Source organism: Ochotona curzoniae, unplaced genomic scaffold (assembly GCF_017591425.1).
Source record: "Ochotona curzoniae isolate NIBS_2020 unplaced genomic scaffold, NIBS_Ocur_1.0 contig_883, whole genome shotgun sequence".
NCBI classification, from domain to species: Eukaryota; Metazoa; Chordata; class Mammalia; order Lagomorpha; family Ochotonidae; genus Ochotona; species Ochotona curzoniae.
The window spans coordinates 52,199,832-52,223,797 of record NW_024466599.1 but is presented as its reverse complement, the minus strand read 5'-3'; the positions used below and the strand labels follow the sequence as shown (position 1 = coordinate 52,223,797).

The 23,966-nt window shown below is 46.0% G+C and overlaps 1 protein-coding gene across 1 annotated transcript; it reads left to right on the top strand.

The window, feature by feature from the left end:
* Positions 1-257: 257 nt before the first annotated feature.
* CKAP2L (cytoskeleton associated protein 2 like) lies at positions 258-22,929 on the top strand. The gene is made up of 9 exons (XM_040993550.1): positions 258-294; positions 2,630-2,693; positions 4,622-4,673; positions 8,517-9,733; positions 13,778-13,985; positions 15,913-16,068; positions 18,964-19,027; positions 20,514-20,709; positions 21,920-22,929. Exons 1-9 carry the CDS (start codon positions 258-260, stop codon positions 22,143-22,145), a joined length of 2,220 nt encoding a protein of 739 aa, XP_040849484.1. The 3' UTR covers positions 22,146-22,929.
* Positions 22,930-23,966: the final 1,037 nt, after the last annotated feature.

Sequence of the window (23,966 nt, the reverse complement as noted above, 5' to 3'; positions counted from 1 at the left end):
CCCGAAGCCTCCGAGGCGGGGCCTGCGCTGTACGGTGCCGGCGTGCGTGCACGCTCTTCCAATCAACGAACCCCAGGGGAGGGCTTCGCGAGCCAGAGCCAACCGCAAAGCGCCTGGCTCCTGTGGTCCCACCCTCGCATTCCTTCGACTGGTGCGTTTTCAAACACGCGGGAACCAATGAGGGCGCGAGGGCGCGCGGCGCGACGGCCTAGTCGGCCTGGCGCGGCGTTTGAAGAGAAACTGTCAAAGGAGTCAAGATGGGGCCTGGGCGCGGCGCCTCCTCGGCTGCGGCAGGTGAGTAGCACGGCGGACTCCGCCGCCCATGGCTCTCGTGTGGGGAAGTGGGGAGGCCACCGAGTGAGCTCTGCGCCGGCCAGAGGAGACGCCGGGGTCGGAGCCGGGGATGGGGGCGGCCGGGCGCAGGGCCAGAGGCCTCCGGGCTCCTTCCCCGCCGTCCTGCAAAACGATGTCGTTGTCACCAGTGGGAAGCGGTGGGCCCCCCTCGCCCCAGATCTGACACCAGGCAGAAGCGGGTGTGGTCCTGTGTGCCTCTTGGAGTGAGGTCCAACTGGAGCCCAGATCCAGTTGCGGATTGGAAGTTGTGGATTGATTAAATCTGCCCCCCTGAGAACCGAGGATCTACCTTCTGACCTCTGACCCGTCTCCACCCCCTTGATTTACTGCTGCTCAGACTCCGCCCACACCAAGATGCGCACTGGTGTTTATAGTCTGTTGCACCTGCTGAATCTAACTAGCTCTTGCACGCTTTGGACATCACGCACAAAGATGGACATTTCGGTCCCAGTCTTCTAGACCCTCAGCTGCAGGGCTTGCAGACTTGGTAGAAGGCACAGAAATGGGGCCTCGCCTCAAGTGTCAGACTCCACAGTCCCTGTGCTGTATACTGCTGACTGCCAGATACTGTATTATTCATGCTGTCCTATAAAAACACATCAGAGCCGGCAAAACAGGGCCCCTCAACCCAGTTAAGGTTATTGTAGTTTTTGTGTCCACTGGAGTCTGTTTTTTTAATTGTGACTCAGTTTTTGCCTTTTCCCATCACCTGCTTCTTCGACCATTTCCCACCTCTGAGTTCCATGATTCTCTCTCTGAATCCAGTTTTATGGTACCTAGATGTTTTCCTTGTATTGTAATTTGTTATTTTCATCTCCATGACCAGATTGAAACATTTTGAAGGCAGAAATACAGGTTAACTATCCTTTTTTTTTTGACATGTTTATTTGCATGGATATAATAGCATATCTTAAGCCAAAGCATAGAATTCATATATGCCTGCAGCCTAAAGGGAATTTAACAGTATTTTTAGTGCACCTGTCCCCTGAAGTCAAGCAAGGAATTTTCTACTTGTGTTCACAGAGTTTTGAATGTTGAAGCATTTTAGATTTACAGCCATGGGATTCTCAACCAGTACTGACTTTGCATCTCCTCACAAATGCCTTGCCCAGAAAGTCGCCATACGGATGTTTGCTATGAAACCCTCTACTGGCCTATATTTTCTTTAGCCCTAAAGCAAACTTATCCCCTATCAGAAAAAATAAGCAAACAAATAAAAAAGAGTAAGCCTAACTCACCAGTTCAGGTGAACCAGTAACAATGTTTTCATGCAAAGTACTTTATGTTGTACCTGAGAATGACTCTGAAGCTAAGTACACATGTTTCCAAATCCTGGCCTTGCCACATATTAGCTGGGTAATTTCAGGCGTGTGCTTTGCCATCTCAGAATTTCCATTGTTGTATGGGTTAAAAAGAAGCAATTGTAAGGACCAGAGTTTTGGCACAGCAGGCAAAGCCACCATCTGCAACACCAGCATCCTGTATGGATGTCAGTTCATGTCCTGGCTGGCTCTGCTTCAGTTCCAGCTCTCTGCTAATGGCCTAGGAAAAACAGCAGAAAATGGCCCAAGTGCCTGGGCCCCTGCCATCCACATGGGAGACCCAGAGAAAAGCTCCTGGCTTCTGGATTAGGCCTGGGCAGTGCTTGCTATGGCAGCCATTGGGGTAGTGAAGCAGCTGGAAGAGGGTGTCTCTGTATTTCTCCTTCTCTTTTTTTTTTTTTTTTTTTATTGGAAAGGCGGATATACAGAGAGGAGGATCTTCCGTCCAATGATTCACTCCCCAAGTGAGCGCAACGGGCCGATACTATGCCGATCCAAAGCCAGGAGCCTCTTCCGGGTCTCCCACGCGGGTGCAGGGTCCCAAAGCTTTGGGCCGTCCTCGACTGCTTTCCCAGGCCACAGGCAGGGAGCTGGAAGGGAAGCGGGGCTGCCGGGATTAGAACCGGCGCCCATATGGGATCCCGGGCGTGCGAGGCGAGGACCTTTAACCACTTGCGCCACCGCGCCGGGCCCGTCTCCTTCTCTTTCAAAATAAATAAATCTTCAAAAAAAAAAAAAAAGTAAAGGTAATGATCTTCATATAGGGCCTGGCATATGAATGATAATGCTGATGTTGTTATTAAGCTGATGGCAAAGTGTATGACTAAAGCCTAAAATGTCTGCACAAAGCTGGAATCACTACAGAAATGTATTGTCTTTGACCGTATAAATGAGCTGGTTAAAAGCTCAGACAAAATTTCTCCTGTATGTTTGCTCCACCTGTTTTCCAGAAGAGCGGCAGAGAAAGCTCCAGGAGTACCTAGCAGCCAAGGGAAAACTGAAGCCCGAGAACACCAAGTAAGTCTGTCCACACACGGCTCCTCCAGCTGTGTCGCCCTGGTTGCAAACAGCAGCTCACAGCTTTTTCCAAACCTTGCCTTTTCAACCACTTGAGGATCCTCTGATCAAAAGAGCATTTCAGTCCAAGCACCTCCCAGTCACCGGGGCAGTGCCCAGGCAGTTGACAGAGGTTGAAGTGTAATTGTTCCAAACACCTCCAGAGGAAGCAGGGAAACATCAACAGTGTTACCATGGTTCATCTGTTCTCTCTGTTCTTTCTCCTGAGGGCAGCTCTTAGGGGGTTGAAGACCCTGATCCTGGTGCTTTTCACTGACGCAGGAGAGCCAGTTGCCATCAGTCCCCCACACTGGCACTGGCCTTCCCTGGCATGCTGGCACCCTTTGCTCTTGTTTGTTCTTGGGATAAGCAGAACCACCACCACCTCACCTTTACCTTCTTCCAGCATCTCACCTTCAGGATTGGGTAGGACGGGAGGATAGAGAAGTTGTTTATTTATTATTCTTGCTTAGCATCAATGTGTTTGCCTCTCACTTTAGTAGCTACATTTTTATTTAAACATTTGTTTTTATTTACAAAAGTTCGGTTTTCCCTTTAGTTTACCTTGGATTTTACTCAACTTTATTCCTTTGATTAAACAAACTTGAATTCATCAACAAATGACTTATTTAGTGTCTGGAATATACCAATCACTCTGATTCTGATGCGCTCCATAAGCTTCCTGTCTCAAACAAGTCATGATCAATATCCCTGTTGGTCTAGCTATCATTTTTGGTGCATGGAAGCTTCATCCTAGGTTCTTCCCTTTCTCATATGCTTTTTGGTTTACCTGTTTGTTTTTGACATTTTTATCTCATATATATTCCTAGTATTTAATTATGTCATGTTCTCTCTGAAAATCCACTGTCTTAAGATGTTTTAAACAAGGAAGTTTTATAAAGAAGGAGTTAATTGTATTAATCAGCTTGGTGTTACCACAACACAAAGTTTGAGGCAACAAGCTTGTAAAGAGAAAAGGTGTGTTTAGCCCCAAGTTTTGAAGCGTCACAGTTCACGCTGCACAGGGAAGGCTTTGGCTGTGGGGAGGGGCCTGTGGCAGATGGTGGAGCGCATCAGAGAAAGGATCACAGAGTAGCTCAGAAACAGAGGGAGGCTGAGCCCAGACTCAGGCTTTAATACCTCTCATAAGAATTCAAGGGGTCACACGACAGCTACCTGTCACCACTATCTGTCACATTGCAGTGTTAAAAGGATAATTTTGAAAAAAATAAGACTGCAAATATGAAAAAAATCCACATATATCTAATTGATATTGTTAGAATGCTACAATACAATTTGTGCATAGGATATATCTCTGAAAAGATAACATGCACAATAACTGGGGAAGGCATGTTACCCAGCAATTAAGACACTGCTTGAGACCTCCACATCCCATGCTGGAATGCCTGCTTCAAGGCTCAATTCTTCATTTCCAATCCAGCTTCCTGCTAAAACACACCTAGAGAGGTAGACAATGGTGGCTTAAGTGCTTAGATCCCTGCCACCCACATTGGAGACCCAGAGGGAGATCCAGTCTCCCGGCTTCGTTCAGGCTGGTCTAGCTCTGGTTGTTGGCAGATACCTAGGGAGTGAACCAATGCATAGAGGATCCCATGCACTTTGTTTCTCTCTGTCTCTTAGATAAAATGAAAATAAATGTTTTAAATGATTTTTTAAAAATGGGCAAAAGCAATTTTGAATCTCTTAGAAGAATACAGGACTAGGGAAGCTTGGATAAGGAGACTTTTTATTGAACATAAGTTTGATTTGTTTTACCCTATATATAAATTCTAATGATTTAATTTTATACTCCTAGTTTTTAATCACTGTACTTTGTAAACCAGCTAATATGTCTATTCTAAGGATTAACTTTATTTTCTCTTTTTTAGGCCTTACCTAAAAGCCAAGAATAATATCCCAAATCCACCAGCTTCCAAATCAGTAAGTAGAGATTGGTCTTTTAAGAAATATCATGATGGGAGGGGACCAGGTGAGCTCGACCTCAGGGCTTGGGTGAATAGACCTCCTGGCAGCATGGCAGCTGCTGGGAAGACACAGGCCAGATCAGGCTCAATGCTTGGGGCATGAGCCACAACAACTGCTGCCAATTAGTGGGTGAATCTTGAGCTTGGACTTTGCCAGCCAGCCTCCCAGCAGCAAACTCTAAGATTTTTGGGGGGTGTGGAATTATTGCCTATGGACATTCATGGATGAGACCACCTTATATGTAGGTAAGGAATGAATCCTGAGGGACTCCTAATGACATGGCCACTGTACTTGCAGGTAAGTTAGGGGGCTGAGACCTGGTAGTTGGGAGGGGAGAGGCCAGAAGATCTGTGTGGATCAAACTGATCCACCTGCCCACATGAGAGTCCTGAGTTGGGCTTGTTAGCGTGGAACATTGCCGACTACCACATGCCAGTCCAAGAGAAAACTAAGGCTGGGAGCCTGTCTATCAGGGCTAAATCCCAGTCCTGACTGAGTGTCAAAACAGGGGAGGGGTCACATTAGGCAGGGTCATGACACTAACCAGCATGCGAGAGAACCAGGTCCAGGGATAGATTCTGTGGGGGATGTGTGGGCCCAACCCTGTGGAAATACAAGTCCCACTGGTTAGCTCAAGAGTTGGCGTGTGAAGCACTGAGCTAGGTTTGATCTTGGAACCTGCCAATACTCATAGGTACAGGGACCAATAACAGTCTGAGCAGGTCCAGACTGCAGCACTTGCATGTGCATCCCAAAACACGGTGTGGGGTGGGCCAGGTCACAACATTCACCAACTCATACAAGGCCAAGAGGGAGGGGCAGGCCATGCCAGGCAAGAGCCTAGTACCTGCTGTCATGCATGAGATCTGGGTCTGGGAGTGGGGCCAAGTGGGGGACCTTGGGATACTCCCCTAGTGGGTCATAGCTCCTGTTGGTGAGCATGTGATCCAGGCCTGGGAGTTGGGCAGGCTGGGCAAGGTAGCTCCAACTGTTGGCTAATGTGTGGGTTGGTTTTGGAAGGGGGCGGACCTGGCAGGGCCGAGCAAACCTTAGCTCACCAGCAAGAACAGAAATCAGGCTACAGTGCAGATCATGCTGTAGTAGGCTGTCACTTACCGGTTTGCATGAACTAGGGATGGAAGCAGACTGATCAGGGCAAGGTTCCAAAATCCACCAGCAACAGTTGGGACTGATGTCAGACCGGATCAGGCAAGGCTCTAGTATCTGAAGGCAAAGGCCAAGACAGGTGAGGGGCTATGCCAAGCTGTGTCAGAACAACCACTGGCACATGCAAAATGTATATCTGGGACAGGCCTAGTTGGGGAATAAGGGAATGCCCCAGCTGGGTTGTGGTCCCCACTGGTGAGTGCAAGGGCCAGAGTTGGGGCTGCTATCTGGTCTGGACCTGGTTGCAGTGTCCTTCGGCACAAGTGTGGACTGGGTCTGGGATGTGTCAGACTGAAATAGGTTCCAGCGCCAACTGGTGCTCTGGAGAACCAGTGTAAATGTAGGATGGGTTAGGCTAGGTCTCTGTCCCTACTGAGGCATGTGTGGTCTGTGTCTAGAGTATGGACTAGGCTTGGCTGGGCTTGAACACCCAACAGGGAAAACTAGAATGGGTGAAGTCTAGTCAAGAAAGGCCACTGTTCCTGCCAGGATAGGAGGTGGGCTAAGTAGGGGTGACACATGGGCTCACCAATGGATGTGAGATCTAGACTTGGGAGAGGTTCTCCTCTGTTGGGACACAATCCCTACAGGTGAGTGCAAGAACTAAGAAGGGAGCAGCCCAGACCAGGCTAGGGAATGGTACCCACCAGCATACTTTTGGCACAGGTCAGGTGCAAAACAGGCTAAATGAGTTCACATCACCTGCTGGGGAATTCGAGCACCAGAACGAAGTGTGGGTCAGGCTGGGTTCAGTTGCAACACGTACCAGAACACATTACAGCTGGGACTGTGTGCTGGCTGGGCTGACTAGGCTGTAACCCCCACCAGTGGGAGCTGGAATTGGGAGCAGGCCGGGTTGGGCCAAACTATAGCACCCACTGGCAAATGCCAAGATGAAGTGGGCCATGCCAGACTGGGCCACAGCCCCCAACCAGCACACATGAGAACCAAGAGGAGAGGAGCAAAGCTGATGGGGGAATATGGAGGGCTCCCCTGCTGGACCACCACTCCCACTGAAGAGCCTGAGTTGGGATGGAAGCAGACCAGGCCAGGCAGGGCTATAACACCTATGGGCCTCATGTGAGGTGAATCAGGGGAAAGCCAGGATAGGCTGACTGTTCCTTCTGGTACAAGCATAAATCAGAGTGGGTGAGGGTTGGTTGGGCTTTGCTGCAGCATCAGCTTGCAGATGCTGGCACCGGGGGCAAATTCTGTCAAGTTAAACTGCAAAACTATCTGGAGAATGAATGATTTAGGAGTGGAATTGGTCCCATTAGTGAAACAATGGGCACCTCCCTCCTAGGTTGCCATTCCAACTGGTGAGCATGAGAACCGGGACTAAAGCAGGCATAACTAGACAGAAAGTATCACCCAGTGGCACACGTGTGGGCTGGATAATGGGGCTGGTTGGGTTAGACTGGGCTTCAGTGGCCACTGACATGTATGAGAGCTGGATGGCATGTGGGACAGAGTGGACAAGTCCGCTATACATACTGGCAAGCATGAGTACAAGGGCAGGTGGTGGACCTGGTGGGGGTTATTGCAAGTCGCTCGGACTAGGCTGCAGCTCCCACTGGTGTCCATGAAGGCTTAGTGTGTCGTGGGCAGGATCAGACTGGACTGCAACACCCATTGATTTGTGTAAAAGGCAGGGCTGGAACCAGATTAGTCTGGTTAGGCTGGTCAAAAGTGAAGACATGAAAAACGTACAAGAGAGAAAATATAATAATTCATGTTCTTGGTAACGATCTGATGTCCAGGATACATATAAAAACTTATAATGCAGTTATTGAACGACAGATGACCTAATTTAAAAATGGACATTATTTCTGCAATGATAAACTAATGCCAATCAAGGCATGAAAAAGTACTTAACATGATTAAATATCAGTGAAATGCAAATCAGAACCATAATATGAAGGATAAGCACTTAACCTCATGATTAGGACAGAGTCTGGGATGCCCACACCCCATATCAGAAAGCCTGAGTTTGTGTCCCAGCACCACTCCTCGTTCTACCTCCCCACTTAGGTTTTCACCCTGGGAGACAACAAGTGATGGCTCAAGTAACTGAGTTCCTGCCAGACCTGCTGGAAACCCGGTTTTAGCTCCTAACTTCGAGGCTCAACATTGCCAGACCCCTGCTGAAGACATTACTCTGAAGTCTTGACCACATTCTTGCTGAGTGGTGCTTTTCACTGTGTATCTACCAGAATTCACAGTAACTTGTCCAGTTATATACCATTTCAATCCTAACTACTCTTCCCCTACACCTAGTTTTCAAAGTTATAACCCAGTCCCACTTTCCTTAATTTTTAGCTGTACAAAATACTAGAGGGACCATAATATAAATTCCTTATGTGTGTACATTTCCAGGATCACTAGGAGGACACTTGATTGGGACATTGTGGGCATTCAGCAAATACGATTTAGACAAATACATTTTTGAAATAGCAATTTTTGTATATTTACTGCATCTCAATTTGTCAAGCTAAGGGATTCTACTGTATTTGTGATCAGAACTCAAGTTGCAGAAACACCTGGCAGTGTTCCTTTACTAAGTTATTTTTATCATTATTTTTAAAACAACTGTTATGATATTTTTCATAATTTCTTTCTTTGTCTTTTTAGGCTGTTAGACCGGGAAAGAATGTTACCAGCCACGTTGCTTTGCCTGTGAAAACCTCAAAGCCCATCAGCATTAAAGTACAACCCAGACCAGACAATATCACAAGATCTCAGAAGCCAAAGTTGGAGCCACCCAAACAACCGGGCAAAAGACCAATATCAGGATGTATTTCTTCCAACCCAACCTGTAAGCCTTCCAGCAAGAATCAGCAGCAACATGAAGCTAGACCATTTACTACAGGAAAGCTAACTAGAAAACCGGAGGGATCCCTTAATATACAGCAATTAGAAACTACAGAGCAACCAGTTACAGATCAAGGGCATGCTAAATGTGCAGACTCCACAGACAACACCCATGTTGAGCAGGAGTCTTCAGATAACTTTTTGAAGGAGAGGAACAAAGAGAACTTACCACAAACTTTACCAGAATCTCAGAGAAAGCCAGCTCCTGAGTTATGTATTGTAAGTAAGGCAAAAACTGGCTTGTATAATCAACCCAAGAGCAGTTATGCTCATAGAAAGGCCTTGAGCTCCAGTTCAGTGACTCGCACTGTTCTGAAAGACAGAGCTAACAAACAGTTTGGAGGGACACAAACCAAGATTATTCCAGTGAAGTCACAGCAGCTCCCCAGGGGAGATCTTGTAAGGCCAGGAGGAAAATTCCCAAGGACAATTCCCTCTCACTCTGTAGCAATCCAAGCATCCGGGAAGCCAGAGGTCAAGGATACCAAAGTTTACAGGAGTAACCCTGAAAGACCAACTAAAGCTAAGTTACAATCATGCTGTGTTACTGAACAGAAAGCAAAACCTATGAAACCCAGAACATACCCCAGTTTGGTTCAGGGAGGACTTAACAACAGACATCCAAACATCAAACAAGATCAGACATCCACACAATCTGGTATTAGACCGCAGACATCATGTATACTGCCAAAAACAAAAACCGTCAACCAGAAGCCTGGTCTGACCATTCGCAGCTTAAGTTCGATTGTTCCAAGCACCCCCAGCTTGAGAGCAAATAGAGCCAACAGCAACAGCGTTCAACAGAAAGCACAGACTTTGGACTCCAAGTTGAAAAGGACTCTTCCCCTCAATGCTTTCCTGAGCAAGACAGCTCCCAAACCTCCCACCGCGATCACAACCGCAAATAGGAACAGAGATGGAACTGGGGCCCAGACCAACCCCAATATTAAAATGAAGACGACAGCAGAGGATCGAAGGTACTTTTCTTTAAATCCAAAATTTTGCAGCTTAAGGTGATAATACAAATTGACCATTGAAAAAGACTTACTTGGTCAGGAAACAAGCCATAATGTCTCTTAAGTAATTGTTAACTGTGGCCTGACAAAAAGATTTGAAGCAAATTTAACAAATATTTTAAGACTTGGCAGAGCCAGGTATATATTTATATATCATAAATCATTCTCTTTTCCTTCATGTATATTTGAGATTATTTTTTTAAAGGAAAATGAAATAGAGAATGGTTGAATTTAGAGTTGTAAATGTAGCCTGGCCATTCAAGAAGTACCTGTAGGGACTGAGCAGCAAGAAGTTACAGTCATACTCTGTTACTGAAGCATGTCAAACCCAGGAACTACCCCAGTCTTGTTCAGGGAGAATTTAATAACAGACATCTAAGCATAAGTATCATGTGAGATCAGAACTGGGCCACTTAGAAGGAATCAGAGTAGTGAGTTCACATGGCTAGGAAGTGGGAGATGATAGTCCCTTGTCAAGCAGACATGTCAAGCCCAAAAAGTTGGGTTTTTTTTTAAGATTTATTTTTATTTATTGGAAAGGCGGATATACAGAGAGGAGAGACAGAGAGGAAGATCTTCCGTCTGATGATTCACTCCCCAAGTGAGCACAACGGCCGATGCTATGCCGATCCAAAGCCAGGAGCCTCTTCCGGGTCTCCCACGCGGGTGCAGGGTCCCAAAGCTTTGGGTCGTCCTCGACTGCTTTCCCGGGCCACAGGCAGGGAGCTGGAAGGGAAGCAGGCTGCCGGGGATAGAACCGGCGCCCATATGGGATCCCGGGTGTGCAAGGCGAGGACCTTAACCACTGCACCACCACGTCAGGCCCAAGTTTTTTTTTTTTTAAGAACTATTTATTTATATGAAAATCCACATTACAGAGACAAAGGGGGTGAAAGATTTCAAATATTGGTTCACTCCCCAGTTGGCCACAATGGCCAGGGCTGGGCCAAGCTGAACCCAGGATCCTCCTCCAAGTCCCTCACATGAATGGCAGGACCAAGCCTTCCTCCTCTGCTTTTCCCAGGCTGTTAGTAAAGAGCTGGATAGGAAGTGGGAGAGCCAGGACTCAAATCAGCATCCGAAGCAGTGGCTCAACCCACCATACCACAACACTAATCTCCAACCCAGAGGAAGAAGAAACAGGAAGTTTTTATCAGTCTGGGTGGGCCAAGGTGGTTTTTTTGGTTCTTTTTTTTGGGGGGGGGGTTGCCTTTTTTGTTTCTTATCTGAAAGTTAGAATTACAGAGAGAGAGGGAGAGGCAGATTGAGAGGGGTTCTCCATCCACTGGTTCACTCCCCAGCGCCAACTGGGGCTGAGCCATGCACAAGCCAGGAGCTTTCTTCCAGGTCTCCCATACAGGTTCAGGAACCCAAGCATTTAAGCCATCCTCTACTGCTTTCCCAAGTGCAGTAGCAGGGAACTAGTGAAGAAGTGGAACAACCAGCTCTTGAATTGGTTGGTACCCATTTGAGATGCCAGCATTGTAAGCAGCTGCTAAAGCAACTATGTCATAGTCTCGGTCCATGGGCCAAGTTTTGGAAAACGAGTTAAAGCAGAGAGGAACAACAGTAAGTGCAGATCTCAGAGAAATTGGGATCTCGGCTTGCCAGAGGTTAATAGTAACAAATAGCACAATGGTTCAGTGACTAAATCTTCACCTAGGATGCCCCAGGATCCTGTATGCACACCAATTAAAGTCCCAGCTGCTCCAGTTCCCTGCTTGTGGCCTGGGAAGGCAGTCGAGGATGGGCCAGAGCCTTGGACCCTACACCCACCTGGGAGACCCAGAAGAGGCTTCAGTTCAGCTTAGCTCCAGCCATTGGAGTCACTTGCGGAGTGAACCAGCAGATGGAAGATCTTCCTCTCTGTCTCTTCTTATCTCTGTAAATCTACCTTTCCAATAAATATTAAAAAGTTAAGAAAAAAAAAAAAAAAAAAAACGATGCCAGAAATGGAGTCAGTGGATTTTGATAAGGCAAAAAAAAAAAAAAAAAAAGATGGGTTAGAGCTAAGAGGTATAACAAAATCCTAACCACCACTGATGAGTGTTTTGCCTCACTGAAGGGACAAAAAAAACTTAATTCAGAATGATATAATCGAGAACATAGGTTCTGGTGACCTCTTTAGGTAGAAGGATTGGAAGAGACACTTTATTTTTTTTTTAATTAAATTTTTTATTGGAAAGTCAGATATACAGAGAGGAGGAGAGACAGAGAGGAAGATCTTCTGTCCGATGATTCACTCCCCAAGTGACCGCAACAGCTGACGCTATGCCGATCCGAAGCCAGGATCCAGGAACTTCTTCCGGGTCTCCCACGCGGGTGCAGGGTCCCAAGGCTTTGGGCCATCCTCAACTGCCTTCCCAGGCCACAAGCAGGGAGCTGGATGGGAAGTGGAGCTGCCAGGATTAGAACCGGTGCCCATATGGGATCCTGGCGCGTTCAAGGCAAGGACTTTGGCCGCTAGGCCATGCCACTTGGCCCAGAAGAGACACTTTAAATGGTAACATGTGAGCTAGGATGTGTAAGGTTGGTGACAATAAGAAGGAAGAAGCAAAGTGAACCTAAAGACCCCAAGCTGATGGAGAGAAGTCAGTCCCTGTCTCAGGACTGAGTCTGCATCAGACAGCAGAGGCTCGGTCAGTAAGACAGTGAGCTGCATGTTGAACTTGCTTGATTGCAAGGGACAGGGCCGTCTAATCCCCTAAGGGTTCCCTCAGAACGTGCAGTGTGCCCAGCATTAGGAGGTACAGGGTAAGCACACAGTGCCTACCATTATGGAGCTCAGTGTTGGGCTTTGAGGCTTCAGGAAGAAGTTGGGTTCATACCAGCAAAACTTCCTGCCCTGCTGATATCTGAGATCCTCTCACCATTTAAATAAACTTGAAAAAGAAAGGGAAAGGAACATCTGTTCTTATTAGGAGTGCTGAGGAGACAGACAGCAAGCCAGAAATGTGGAGGAAATGCATCTCAGATAGCTCACCTTTGGCATGAAGTGGATGGACAGTTTGAGGATGAGGCACTGGACCGCCTGCGCTTCTGCCTTCACATTGCTGGCCTTCCGGTGGAGGAGATAAAATTGACACACTGATTAAACCAGGTAGTGACTCCTCAGGGACTTGGGATTTGAGCAGAGGACTTGGGATACATGACCTGGAGACAGAAACAAACTTGGGTCCAGAAGCTGAAAGTCTGCCTGGAATCCTGGCAGGTGGTAAGTGAGGAGAGTGGTCACCACGTAGGCTGGACAAGGTCAGCAGGAGCCAAATTACACTGCAGCTTTCAGCCATGAAAGGCATTTTGAATCATATGGAAGTCCTTGACTGATTCTGTCTGGTTCCCAAGTTCGAGACACACTTCTGCACAGAGTGAACTTGATCCAAGCAGAAGCAGAGAATCAAGAGTGTAGAACATGAATAGTAGAGGAGGAACATAAAGTGAAACTAGAACTGTCAGAGATCAGCTACCTAAGAACCCTGCAATTACTGACCTAGCTTTGGAAAGAAATGGAATCCTGTGTGGTCAGGAGCAGGCTCCAAAGTTGAAGAAGTGTGTCCCTTTGAATACCGACACTACTGAGGGCAAAATGCAGATTTTGCTCAAGATGACAGAACGCTGTGGTGGGAGAAATGGAATGCTGATTTAGTAATTTTGAAGATGGAGGATTTTTCTTAGGGAAGCAAATGTTAAAGGTAGCATTTTAGAAAACTAAATTTAGGGAAGAATGCAGAGTCATCACCAGGTCAAGGTAGTTGAAGACTGAACTGCTGGCCACCTGCAGTCCTGGTAACCCAACATCTCCCTCTGCTGGCTGGGAGCCACCCAGGGCCGCCCTTACTTATTTATACATTTTTTGTTTATTCTGTCCTGCTAACTTTGAATGTAGCTGATGGCATTTAGTTGTACTCAGTCTGTGTTCATTATGTATTTTAGAAACTTGACCATGTTAAAAGAAAACAAAAAAACACTGACACCACCACCTTCTCCCCTTTTGTTGTATAACAGAAAACAACTGGAAGAATGGCAGAAGTCCAAGGGAAAGGTCTATAAGCGACCTCCTATGGAAATCAAAGCAAAAAGAAAAGTAATAGAGGAAATGAACATTTCTTTCTGGAAGAGCATTGAAAAAGAAGAGGAAGAAAAGAAAGCTCAACTGGAGCTGTCTAGTAAGATTAACAAAACTCTGACGGAATGCCTGCAGCTCATTGAAGAGGTGAGTGAGAGGAGTCGGCTCGCAGAGCTCGGGCTAGTCTTCAAGTTGTTGGACATGTTTCTTAGGGACAGTAGAGGGAACATAGCCTACACACCTAAGTGAGATTTGACCAATCTTTTTGATACAAACCAGTAATATTAATTCAGAAATAATGGCATGCATGGCTCCAGAATATAGCTCTTGTGTGCAGGTGATTATAGAAGTCTCGCATAATCCTCACTACTCTTACTTTGTCCACTTTATGAATGAAACAGCTCAGGTAGTCTGGCTCCAGAGGGATCCGAAAGGAACCTTGCCTTCTTGAGCTGTCAAGGTCCAAAGAGTAATAAACGCTTACTATCCATTTCTGAAACTTAAATCAAAAGGCAAGATCACATGTGAGATTGGAACATCTTAAATATTCTGGGTAGCTAGAAAGAGTTTCTAAATGTTGTCTTGGATTTTAAAGATAAGGGTAGAGTAGTTGGTAAGGATGCAATCCTTCCCCCTTTTTAAGATGTGTTTATTTGAAATCCAGAATTAACAGAGAGAAAGGAGGGTTTTCTAACTATTGATTCACTCCCCAAATGACCATCATAGCCAGGGCTGGGCCAGACCAGAGCCAGGCAGGAGCTTCGTCTGGGCTTCCATGTCCAAACCTTGTATTTCTAAGCCTTCTTGAGCTGATTGATTTAGAAATATCTCATAAGAATGCATAGAATTGAATTTCTGTGAACAACTTCTACAATGCACATTTAACCCATGTACATTTCTTAGTCAATTGCTCTGAATTCTGGAAGAATCCCACATTGATTTATTCTTCAGTAGTATCCCTGCCACTGTCCTGCCCTTCTCTTGGTTCCTTTATATAGACCCAATCTAGCTTTATAATAGCAGTATTCTCTCTTTATTGTTCTGAAGATACTGACTTTGGTACTCTTAAAATGTATTCTTCCAGGCCTGGTGCAATAACATAGTGGCTAAAGTCCTTGCCTTGCATAAGCTGGGATCCCATATAGGCACTGGTTCTAATCCCGGCAGCCCCACTTCCCATTCAGCTCCCTGCTTGTGGCCTGGGAAGGCAGTCAAGGACAGCCCAAAGCCTTGGGACCCTGCACCCGTGTGGGATACCCGGAAGAAGCTCCAGGGTCCTGGGTTCAGATTGGCTCAGCTCCGGCTATTGTGGCCACTTGGGGGAGTGAATCAACAGATGGAAGATCTTCTCTGTTTGTCCTCCTCTCTGTATATCTGACTTTCTAATAAAAATAAAATAAATCTTCTTTCCTGTAGTGCCCACTTTCTCACCCGTTGACAGTTCTCAGCGTCAGCTTAGCTTCGCCTTCCCCATCTCTAGAGGAGTGAGAGAGACTGCTGGCTGAGAGGCCAGTCCCTGGGTTTTGCACAAGGGAGCCCCTTCTTCCTGGTCCAGGCCACCACCCTGATCTGGGCTTAAGCCAATGACACTATTTCCATTTTATAAGGTGTTATCCCTCTTTCCTACATGCATCCACAGGAATCCCCGATCCGCACAAACACATCCATATCCTTCCCCTTCCTGCTGTTAGGGTTCACCTGGCAGTCCTATCGCCAGTGTTGAGGTATTGTGAATATGTAATGTCATTAACATAAAGATATAACAAATGTTGATTTTCTAGCTTTTTTTTTAATTTTAGCACCACATACGAAAATAACGCACATCCTATACCTTCAGCTGTGCTTTTCTCTTTGGTCTCTTGTACACGTAAAGCTCAGTGGCAAAGCTCCTTGAAAGGCACATTTTATTATGTGGACATTACGCTTCGGAAAAACAGATCTTTTGTGTGTTTTTTTTTTAATGTTCAAAAAATAGCGATCAGACTGATTTCTCCATGCGTGTTGAAAAACAGTAGGAGATGGAAAAGCAAGAATGAAATGATGACGTGTTTCACTGGGCATTGTTTCTCTTCAGGGAATGATGTCTGATGAAATACTCGATGTAATGTCTAGCATTCCTGAGGCTGAAAAATTTGCTAAATTCTGGATCTGCAAAGCTAAGCTGTTGGCAAGTAAAGGTCCTTTTGATGTGATTGGGTTATACGAAGAGGCCATTAAAAGTGGGGCAACAGTGAGTATCTGTTCTGAGTAAGTTACCTAGAGTTCTCTCTCCTGTGTGTGCTCTGTTGGCAATACGATGGTCATGTAATAGTAATTTCTAATTCAATTCCTAGAGTTTTACACAGAATATATCTTTTCTGAACATTTTAATTATTTATTTCCTAGAAAGCCACATTACATGTAAACCAGTATAATTAATTTGCCAAGCTGACTGTCTCAACACTAATTAGAGAAAAATATGATCATGGAAAGTAATAGCCTAGAAAATTATAGCGTCAATATTCAGTACTTAATAAGAACCCTACCTAAAAATCATAAATGTATACTAAAAAACATCAATATCACTAAGTCAGTCATTCGGAGCCACTGCATGAAATAATATTTAATTCTAAAATCTAAAGGGGGAAAATACTTTATGATTTTTTTTTTACACAGATCACGTTAAATATTTCTGCACTCTTTACTTCAGTGTCATTGTCCGGGTCATACTCCACACCCTCCGTGGCCTGTGTCTGTGCTCACCCTCAGGGTTACACACACACATTGTTTAAGTGGTCAAGTTGCTGAACAAGTTTCATTCCATAGAGTCTCTTCCTCCTCCTCTTCCATTCTCTAGTTCCTGGGGAATACTACTCGTTTCTGTAGTGACCTCTGTAGTGTCAGGAAAACATGCATATGTTGTTGTTGTTGCATTTTTCAGCTTTAAACACAGTTTGTAAACATCCAGCTAAAATAAGGCCTTAACCCGCTTTCACACATACCTGTACAGATCCCCAGCACATGTATAACCCTTCTTCTGTCATCCCTGTGGCCTTTGCAATGTTCACACCTGCATTAGGGTCACAATTCTAATCACAGTTTAGTCATCACATTGTTATAAATCTGTAAGAACTATGTGACTCCCTTGATCCATGTAATATATGTTATGATTACCTTGCCTTTCAAGTACAAGCTTCTACTTTTCCTGGAGCCTATATCAAGTTGTTTTTATTTCACCTTTGGTTAATTTCCTATCTATGACATAATTCCGAAATTCATGTCTAACTACATTTCTCAATACTTTAAAAACATCAGGTTTGCTGATGATTTCCCTTCCCCGGGACCTCCTAATTGGTTCAAAACGCCACACTGCCCTTTCCTCCTGCCTTCCCTGGTTCCCATCCTGAGATTCCTTCTCCCCGCCCCCTTCTTGTCCTCTGCTCAGCCTTCTGGTGCTGGGTAGATCCCTTCTTTCCTGGAGCCTCTATCAAATTTTATTCTTCCCACATTGTTTCTTCTCCAACACTTTGCTTCTCTCTCTTTATCTCTCTTGATCTCTTGATGTTTTGTTTTGTTCTCTAAAGACTTTACTCAGAAGCCAGCATTGTGATGTAGCAGTTAAAGCTGCTGCCTGCAATGCCAGCATCCCATAAAGGCATCAGTCGGCATACTGACTGCCCCACTTCCAGTCTAGCTCCCTGCTAATGGCCCGGGAGAGCAATAAAGCATAGTCCACGTACTTGGGCTCATGCAAGCCTTGAGGAAGATTAGGATAAAATTTTGGCTCCTGGATCCTGGCTCCTGGCTTCAGCTTGGTCCAGCACTGGTCACCATGGCCATCTGGAAAATAAATCAACAGATGGAAATATTCTTTTCTGTGTCTCTTCTCTCTTCCTCCCTCCCTCCCTTCTCTCTCTCTCTCTCTCTCTCTCTGTAACTCTTACAAAAATAAATGTTTTTTTCTTTTCTAAAAGTCTTTACTCAGGTGTGGGTGAAATGTGACAATCTATACTTATAAGAAGTAAGTTTGGAGAGGCCCATCAAGGCCCTGGACACGACATGTGAATGGGGCTCCACCGCAGAGATCTGGCTGAGTTGAACAGTTAGAGAACCTTCAATATCTGAGTCGCTAGGTCTTTCCTCTTAAACTAATCAAGGTTTCTGATGCAGCGTCGTCCCACCTCCTCCTGAAGGTGAGGCTGGGTGATGCCAGGGTCATGGAAAAGAGGGCTAGGAGTCTACCCACAGCATGGAAACTTCTCATTTAATCCTTCTCTCAATAGGCACCCCACCTACTGGAGAGTAAGATGTAAGTTTATGTTCAGTCCACTGTTTTTCACCGGAGTCTGAAAACATAAGCATGCTGCCTGACATTCTCCAGGGTCTAAGAGAAAATGTCCCTAGTTTCCCGACAACAGAGGGCTGTGCATGGCCACCAGGTTGCATGAAGTTCAGAGGTGCAGGTTGGATTTGGAGGTCCTATTTTTTTTAACAGATACTACAGAGTCCTCCTAGTTAGGGCCCCACAACACATCCTGGAGTCTTTTGGAGGACTTTGGGTCCAAATCAGGCTTTTCCTCAGGCAGCATTGTTAATTTAGGATGGAACACACTCAAGTTAGTAACTTCCTGTTGCATTCCAGCTTCCAGAATCTTACTGCAATTTCTACTCTCTTTTCCTCCTGGCTAGTGCCTCTTTTTAATTCCTTTATTATCATCTCAGGAGAGATGAGAAATAAATATGTTTTCAGTACATCGTGTTTAACGACAAGCCTAGAAAAATGTAAAACATATCTGAAGAATTATGTATTTATATATGAATATAATTCAGACCCCTTTTGCAATATGATTCCCAAGTCAGGGAGACAGACATCAAAATGCAATTTCTATGAAAAAGAGTAGTTCAGTTTATGATGTTCTACTTCATGGTCTAGTTTATTTACTTTGAAAAATGAAGGCTATTTTAGATCATTTTTATCATAAAATTAGTGATCTCTTTTTAAAGATTATTCTATCACCAACCAAAAGAAGAAGAAAAAAAAAAAAAAAAAAGACTGAGGCAAACTCCCCAAAATGGTAACAAAGATTGTATAAGCATTTATCATTTCCATCAGTGCTTTTAATATTTTTCATACGTTTTCTTCCAGCCTATACAAGACCTGCGAAAAGTCGTTCTTAATATTTTGCAAGACTCAAAAAGAACTACAGAAGGTATTGTTTCTTGTGTGTTTAAATCCAGTCCCTCTAGCTAAGCAGAAAAATCAAACAGGAACACATAGAGCAAGTAAGCAGATTTTAAATCCCTTGAAACATGTCTCACTTCTTGACTTTCATACTGCGCCCCTCTCAGCCTTCATCATCCCTGACCTGTGGCTGCCCAGTACAGCACAAAGCTCATCTCCATAGGAAGCGCCCAGGCCAGAATGTCCAGTTTCCCTCAAGTCTTAGGCAGAAGGAGACAGATGACTCTTAAGAGACAGAGCAAACCAGGACAAATACCTTGGCTTAAGATAGATGTTTCGTCAAGTAACTTAATATACCCAAGGACACTTTATAAAAGAAAGTGAATTATATTGTCTTAGAAGGTGACAAATGTTTTTGTTTAATAATAGATTTAACTGGGCCTGGCACAAACCTTAGTGGCTAAATACTCAACTTATATTTGCCAGGATCCCACATGGGCACAGGGTCATATCCCAGTTCCACTTCCCATCCAGCTCCCTGCTTGGAGTCTGGGAAAGCAGTAGAGGACAGCCCAAAGCCTTGGAACTCTGCACCCATGTAGGAGACCTGGAAGAACCTCCTGGCTCTTGGCTTCAAATCAGCTCATTTTTAGCCATTGAAGCCCCTTGAAGAGTGAACCAGCAGATGGAGGATCTTTCTCTGTCTCTCCTCCTCTCTGTAGATCTGACTTCACAATAATAATATATTTAACTGAGAACAATCAAGTCACATGGAAATATAGCTTAAATGACTCTCTACTTAAGGAATAAGTTCCTAGTAGGAAACCATCAGTGGTGAACTCTTGCAGGGAAACATACTTCAGTTCACATATCTGGCCATAATGTTGACAACATTCTTCAAAGACATGGAAAGAGAAAACAGGAACCCATGCCTTTGGCATTTGTTGGCCCACTGGGCCTCCCTTGGGGTCTTGTCCCTACGCCCAGTGTCTGCTTCTTGTCTACTTCTCTCCTTTTCGTTCTGGAAGTTGTGGTTGGTCTACCATGAAAACTGTGTTGATGCAACATATTTACCCACTAGTGAAGGGAATGGCCATGTGGTTATCATTGGTAAGAAGGCATCAGGCCGTCAAGGAAGTTAATTAATGAATCAAGAAAATTGATCTGCAGTCTGGTGTCAGAGTAGAAGGGAAGTGACTGGCCCCTAACAGCTCTCTTGAGAACAAATAAAAGATTGGGAAGGCGTTCAAAGTATTAAGGTAGGAAGGAGTCAGTTGCACATGGCGAGGAGGCCCAAGGCTGTCTACAGAGCTGGTTGATGTTACCAGGATCTGCTACAGACTTAGCAAAAAAGCAAGGCGTAAGTCGTCCCACTCCACTCCAGCCCTGCTTACTTAATGCGTGGACCCCATGAGGACCACAGGGGACCGTTGTGTGTTTACTTTCCTGTTTCACTGATGTTGAGCTTGAGTATTAAATTGTTCAATCTCACTTTCCTCCCTGACCTCACCCAGGAGTGACCTCTGACCCTTCAGGCACCGAAACTGACACAGCATCAGTAGAAGTGCTGGCCAACACCGTGGAATCAGGACAGGCTTGTCTTTCTCCTTCTCCCAAGGAGAGAGAGCAGCTTGCAGCAACACCCCACATCTCCATAGCCGAACAGGATAGTCATTCTGGGATCAAGTTACAGGTTGCCCCAATTCCCAGGTAAGCGGACTCTCAGCAGCTTGTGTGTTCACAGACCTTATTCTAGTCTAGTTCTCAGCAAATTCATTTGTTTCTGCTCCCACGAGGGCTCTGGCTTTCAGGCAGGAGCTGAGAGCAGAGGAGGTTGGGTCATTGAGTCCGTGTCCTTGTACACACAGCATCCCCCTCACAACTACCCTGTCGAGGCCTGCGCTGCAGCGAGAAGGGGGCTGTTAGCATCAGAGGAAGTGGGGCGCTGGAGTGGACTCACTCCTCTGCCCCTGGAATGGGTCCTCTCCCACTGCCTTTCACCCTGTCCAGCTCTCATGCCAGTCCCAGGACGGAGCTCCCTCTGGAGGGGTGAGAGAGAAGGGATGGCTGGCCCTGTCAGAGCAGGGAGGGCATTGAGTATGTCCCAGCCAGACTACTCTGGGGATCAACAGGCTTTTGCTTTCCTAACAAGTGCGAGTTTGAGGTGATGTCAGGAGCTGTGTCAGGGTGTTCATGCTGTCTTCTAAGCTGTTGGTGTGACGTCACTCTGTTGGTATCTTGGAGGGGGACTTGGAAGCTAGAGTGCCGGGACAACAAACGTGGCTGGTTGTCCTCCAGCCCCAGCCTGCTCCAGGCATGTCCCTTACCTGCTCCAGTCAGCTCCTGGTCAGACGAAAGCAGGCAGGTGGTCCCCAACTCACCTTAAAGCTGGGCCCTAGGATGTACCGAGATGGCTTTTTAGCAGGCATGACCTTATACGGTGAGTGGGTTTGTGACCCATGAATGGCCTGTGCATCCTGTCCCCCAGGCTGCTTTGTAATAGCATGCATTTACAAGCATGCCAGGAAGATACCCAGTGTGTTCTCGTTTTGTTTTGCGGTTTGGGCTGCCATCTTAAAAGATGCTTTCTGAGCGATTTATCATTGAAGCTAGAAAGAAGCTTAGAATATATTTGTTCATCCAAATTTGCTGTTAGACCCAATCCTTAACTTGTTACCTCTTTTGAAAGTTTATGGAATAAATAAATACCAACTGCCAGTTAGATAACTTCCAATAAAAGCCACATTTTAGGGCACATGATCACCATGCAGTACATTCTGGAAATCAGGGAAAAGCTAAATTAGGAGGAAAACTGCCCTTCAGGTAGCTCTGCACTGACCCGTCATGTTTTGTTATAGAATAAGGAACAGTAGCAGCTCCCTAAATGCTAAGGTCTTGAACTCCTCTCTCTGTCTCTCAGGGTGAGTGGAATGGTGGAAGTACAAAATATGAAGCTCATCACCCCCGTGCGACGCTCAGCCAGGATCGAGCGAGCAGTGTCCCGCTACCCGGAGATGCTGCAGGACCACGACTTGGTGGTGGCGTCTCTTGACGAGCTCTTGGAAGTGGAAGAAACCGAGTACTTTGTATTCCGTAAAAATGAGGCCTTGCCTGTAACATTAGGGTTTCCAGTTCTTGAATCGTAATTCCTGCATGAGTCAAGAAAAAGTCCTCATCCAGGTGCCCTGGAAAAGAATGTGTCCCGGAGAGGCACAGTGGATGCAGCGACAGACCCTGGGGACGTTGGAAGTCACTCACTAGGCTGCTTCGTAAATCCTACGTCCCTACAGCGACGCTTGGGTTTGTGAGTTTAAGTCTAGTTTGCCACAGATTTACAAGTTCAAACTATTGCCCTGCAAATGTGGTTAAAAATATGCCCATTCCTGTGCCACTTTAATTGCCAGCTAGTTGACATTTCATGCAGAAAGCTGGTGCCACAGCACAGTGCACTGTCCGAGCATCCACCTTCCTGGGAGAAGGCCCTTAACGCTTGGGAGAGCTGAGCACCAAGTAGCCTGCAGGTGCATGAGCAAGGCAGCAGCCTGGCAGGGCCTCACTGTGCAGATACAGATGCTCCTGCGCACACAGGACAATCACAGGGATCCTGACTCCCGTCACAATGTCCCTTAGACAAAGGCTAGTCCCTGTCCCTCCCTTCCATGACTCAAATCTGGCACAGTCCTAAGTTGGGGTGGTCCCCCTGGTTTTATATCCAAATCTGATTTTGCACGCATTCTTCAGGTCAAAATAGAAGGCAGGAGAGAGCAGTGGGGAAGGGCCTCAGCTTCACCTCCATGCTTTGCCACGGGACAGCGGCCCTGAGGGCAGTGTGAGCCTCCAGAGACTGCTGGAGGGCACTTTCTCTTCCTAGCAAACGCCCTGGGAAAGGTCCAACCCGAGTCATTATGTAAATAGAAAAACATCAGCAGCACATTTAAAATTTTAGCCTTCTTAATATTTAACTATTTGTCTAAAACTAGGCCATTAAATTTATGTTTTGTTCCTACATACTCATTTGTCTTATTTATTATGAAAAGAGGTGATGACGGTCTGGCAAGAGAATCAGAGCTTCCTGTGAGGAAAGCTCAGTGGGCTGTGTGGGGAGGCGCCCCTGGGGACAGTCACCACCCTGGGGAACTGCCCTTGCTCAAGGGGCTGACCAGCCTCATCTAGGAAGACTTGTGAGAGCAGAGCAATAGCCTGTGACCATGGTGCCACCAGACCAAGCAGCCTGTCACCACAACGGAAAGGCAGGAGCCCCGAGGTAGACTTGCTTCACCTGAGAATTCCAGCAGAGTGGTACGTGATCCCAGGACCCAAACATGGGACTTGGAGCAATCGGATGTGCCAAGTCACCCGGCTGATCCGGAACAAGTCCCTCCGCATCAGCAACATTCTGGCTAAGACCTCACATCCACTGACCGAGGCCTTGATCCTGCACTGCTGTCTTTGGCTTCTGCCGTGTTCCTTTTCGTTACCTTCTAGGATGGTTCGTGCTCCCCATCCAAGGCCTAGGAAGCTGCTACATCTTTTTATTTTAAAGATGTATTTATTATTGACAGGCAGATTTACAAAGAGAAGGAGGGACAAAAAGATCTTCCGCCTTCTGGTTCAGTCCCCACATGATCATAATGGCCGGAACTGAGCCAACATGAAACTAGGAGCCTCCCACATGGGTGCAGCGTCCCAAGGCTTTGGGCCATCCTCCATTGCTTTCCTGGGCCAACTGCAAGGAACTGGATGGGAATCAGCACTGTCTGAATACAAACTGGCACCCATATGAGATCCTGGTGCGTGCAAGGCAAGGACTTTAGGTACTAGGCTACCGTGCTGGGACCGTACTGCCTCTTTTAATGAGTATCCCAGCTTGCTCAGGAACCCTTCCTTCCTGCTTTTTTTAAGATCCATAATTTTGGGCCTGGCATGATAGTCTAGTGGCTAAATCTTTGTCTTGCATGCCCTGGGAT

Bases quoted from the DNA above. Each gene is read 5' to 3' on its own strand.
- CKAP2L (XM_040993550.1), top strand. From the start codon at position 258: ATGGGGCCTGGGCGCGGCGCCTCCTCGGCTGCGGCAG. The intron at 295-2,629 runs GTGAGTAGCACG...GTTTTCCAGAAG, and splicing joins CGCCTCCTCGGCTGCGGCAG to AGCGGCAGAGAAAGCTCCAG. The intron at 2,694-4,621 runs GTAAGTCTGTCC...TCTCTTTTTTAG, and splicing joins CTGAAGCCCGAGAACACCAA to GCCTTACCTAAAAGCCAAGA.